Source organism: Pinus tabuliformis, chromosome J (genome assembly GCF_031772625.1).
Source record: "Pinus tabuliformis cultivar Carrire ecotype Pingquan chromosome J, CPIR1, whole genome shotgun sequence".
In the NCBI taxonomy this organism is placed as follows: domain Eukaryota; kingdom Viridiplantae; phylum Streptophyta; class Pinopsida; order Pinales; family Pinaceae; genus Pinus; species Pinus tabuliformis.
The window spans coordinates 124,608,046-124,610,981 of record NC_142295.1 but is presented as its reverse complement, the minus strand read 5'-3'; the positions used below and the strand labels follow the sequence as shown (position 1 = coordinate 124,610,981).

General features: G+C 31.3%; 1 protein-coding gene across 1 annotated transcript; it reads left to right on the top strand.

Moving 5' to 3' along the window:
• The first annotated feature begins 718 nt into the window (after positions 1-718).
• On the top strand, positions 719-1,816 carry LOC149225922 (major strawberry allergen Fra a 1.06-like). The gene is made up of 2 exons (XM_089377337.1): positions 719-1,012; positions 1,242-1,816. Exons 1-2 carry the CDS (start codon positions 826-828, stop codon positions 1,541-1,543), a joined length of 489 nt encoding a protein of 162 aa, XP_089233463.1. The 5' UTR covers positions 719-825; the 3' UTR covers positions 1,544-1,816.
• The last annotated feature ends 1,120 nt before the right edge of the window (positions 1,817-2,936 follow it).

Here is a 2,936-nt window from a genome sequence, read left to right as displayed (position 1 = left end):
CCAAACTGATAAACATTCACAAGATAAACCCACCCTTGAAACCAATACGGAATTTCCATTAATGCTAATACAACTACAACGATTTTTATTAATCATGGAAATATCAAGAACATTATTCTTCATTTATTTATTAAATACAATTAAATAACAAAGTTACTGCGGCCTGACTTCTTCTCCATTATCTTCAAGATTCTTTAAAGCTTTTTATTTATTTCGTAGACTTCGTCACCATAAACTCCTCTAATATTCCCTAGTTTGTCCTATTATTTCATTCAATATGTACTTCTGGAGAAGAAAAGAAGAGGAATGACTATTTTGTTTACGTTACATAACTAAATAAAGCAGTTTTATTAATTTAATTTCTTAATTGACTAAACGAAATACGTATGACAGAGATTTATTCTAGTTTTCAGTACTCAAAAGTCCAATATGATTTATTGAAATCAGTAAATGAAATGGTGGAAAGAATTGCGTACTAATACTTCACAAAACCAATACAGACAAACATGAGAATCTCATAATTCAGTAAATGAAATGGTGGAGAGAAGTGCGTACTAATACTTTACAAAAGCAATATAGACAAACATAGGAATCTACATAGCTGGGCCAGACAGCACCTACCATGTCTATTCCCTTTTGAATTTCGAGAAGATTGAGTACTAATAGACAAAACCAGTCATGATCGCATCACTCGCTTGAATGAATACAAAGCTGCACATTTATTATAAGCCGCATAACAAGTATAAATAGCCACCGCCTCTGTATTCTCCATCAAGCAGCTTATACTCCATTTTGTTGGCAGAGTTGAAGGGGTAATTAGTAAAGATGGTGGCTGGGTCTACAACATCCGAACGTGTATCTAAAGTGGAGGCAAAGAGACTGTGGAATGCGACGGTGAAAGACAACCACAACTTCTTCCCAAAGGTTTTGCCGCATATTTTCTCTTCTGTCACCATTCTTGAAGGAGATGGAGGCGTGGGCACCGTAAAACAGTTCAACTTCACTCCAGAGGGTACAATCCTCGATAACCTTGTTATCTTTTCTTACTCATCTAAGGAATTTTAAATGCACACTGGTTCACATGGATGCAGGCAAATGCTAAATCACATTCATTACAACCAATTATCAGAACTTATATTTAGATGATTATGCTTCCGGTTCTAATTATTTACTCACATGGTGTTGGGATAAATTCTCAATGCATTGCCCATAATTATATTGTTTTCCATTTGGTGTTTCAGCTGTCAAGGAGTTCAGCTATGTCAAGGAGCGAATGAATGAAATTGACGAGGAGAAGTTGGTGTACAAGTATACAGTGATCGAAGGAGGCCCACTGGGGAGCAAACTGATTGCTTTGAGCTATGAGACGAAGTTCGTTGCCAAGGAAGAAGGAGGGTGTGTGATAAGCAGGACCTCCACCTACGAAACCGTCCCTGGTGCTGAGTTTGACGAAGCAAAAGTAAAAGAGCTGAAGGAAAATATGAATGCCATGTTCGAGAAGGTCGAGCAGTATCTCCTCTCCAACCCCAACGTATACTGCTAAATCTATCGACATCTATGTAGTTAAATATCCATAAAACAGTTTACTGCCGCTGCGTTCATATGAATGAAACGGCTTAAACTCTCTGAACAATAAAGAAAGAGTGTAGTATTCACTCCTCCGTCGTAGTCGTCGTTTAGGGTTATAAAATCCTCCATGTCGCTGCAAGAATACATGCGGTCTCGTGCTGATATGTGATGCCATTATTAATTTCATGTATTGCGTTAGTGTACGTAACCCTTACTCTTTGGACTCTCAGAGCTTCTTTTAGTTTAATCTGATCCAAATGTACGTGGATGTTGAGATTGTTGTCAACTTTGGTCGGTACGAGATAAACATGGTGCTGTTGGTCAAATTAAATGATTAAATTTATATTTAGATTAAAAAAATAATAATTTATAAATTAAGAGTTTATTTTTTGGATTAATCACATCATTAAGTTATAGTAAGATTGTTTTTATATTGATCACATTATTAAGTTATGGTGATTTTTGGAATAATTTAATGTCAAGACAATCTTTTGTTCCGATCATGAACCACATTATGTGGGGACCAACCTGTAGTCACCATAACTTAATGATGTGATTAAGCCGAAAAACAATCTCATAATCAATATAGATTACAAAAATCTAAGATCAAAAATTTATAAATTAACAATCATATTTAATTTAAAAATTTTAAAATTCAATATATTAAATTAATTCTAGTTGAAATATAAAATACAAACGTTTAATATATCAGATTATTTTTTGTTAAAATATAAAATACAAATGGTAATACATATGCTAGCATATCTACATTAATAAATGTGTTTGATATATGTCACATGCATCAACGGGGTAGACTTAATATTGATATTTATTATTAATAAATATATAATTATAATAATATTGTAATAATTACTATTATAATATAAATTATTGTTATTATTATATTATAATAATATTATTGATATTATCAATGATATAAAAAACTTAAAAGATTGATATTATAAATCCAAGGGATTGATATTATAAATCCAAGGAATTAATATTATAAATTAAAGAGATTAATAAATTGAAAAAATTAGCATTAGAAACTCAAGGGATTAATATAAACTCTAGGGATTAATGTTATAAACCATAGAGATTAATAAACCCAAATGATTAATATTAGAAACCCGAGGTATTAATAAACCTACGATATTAATATTATAAGCAAAAAGGATTATGAAAACAAAGGAATTAATATTATAAGCCCAAAGAATTAATGTTATAAGCCAAAAAGATCAATAAACCATTGAGATTAATGTTATAAACACAAAACATCATTAATATTATAAACCCAAGGTATTAATATTATAAGCTCAAGGATTAACATTATAAACCAAAAGAATTAATAAATCCAAGAGATTAAT

Coding starts and splice junctions, on each gene's coding strand:
- LOC149225922 (XM_089377337.1), top strand. CDS start 826: ATGGTGGCTGGGTCTACAACATCCGAACGTGTATCTAAAGTGGAGGCA. Junction 1,013..1,241: donor GTTCAACTTCACTCCAGAGG/GTACAATCCTCG, acceptor TTGGTGTTTCAG/CTGTCAAGGAGTTCAGCTAT.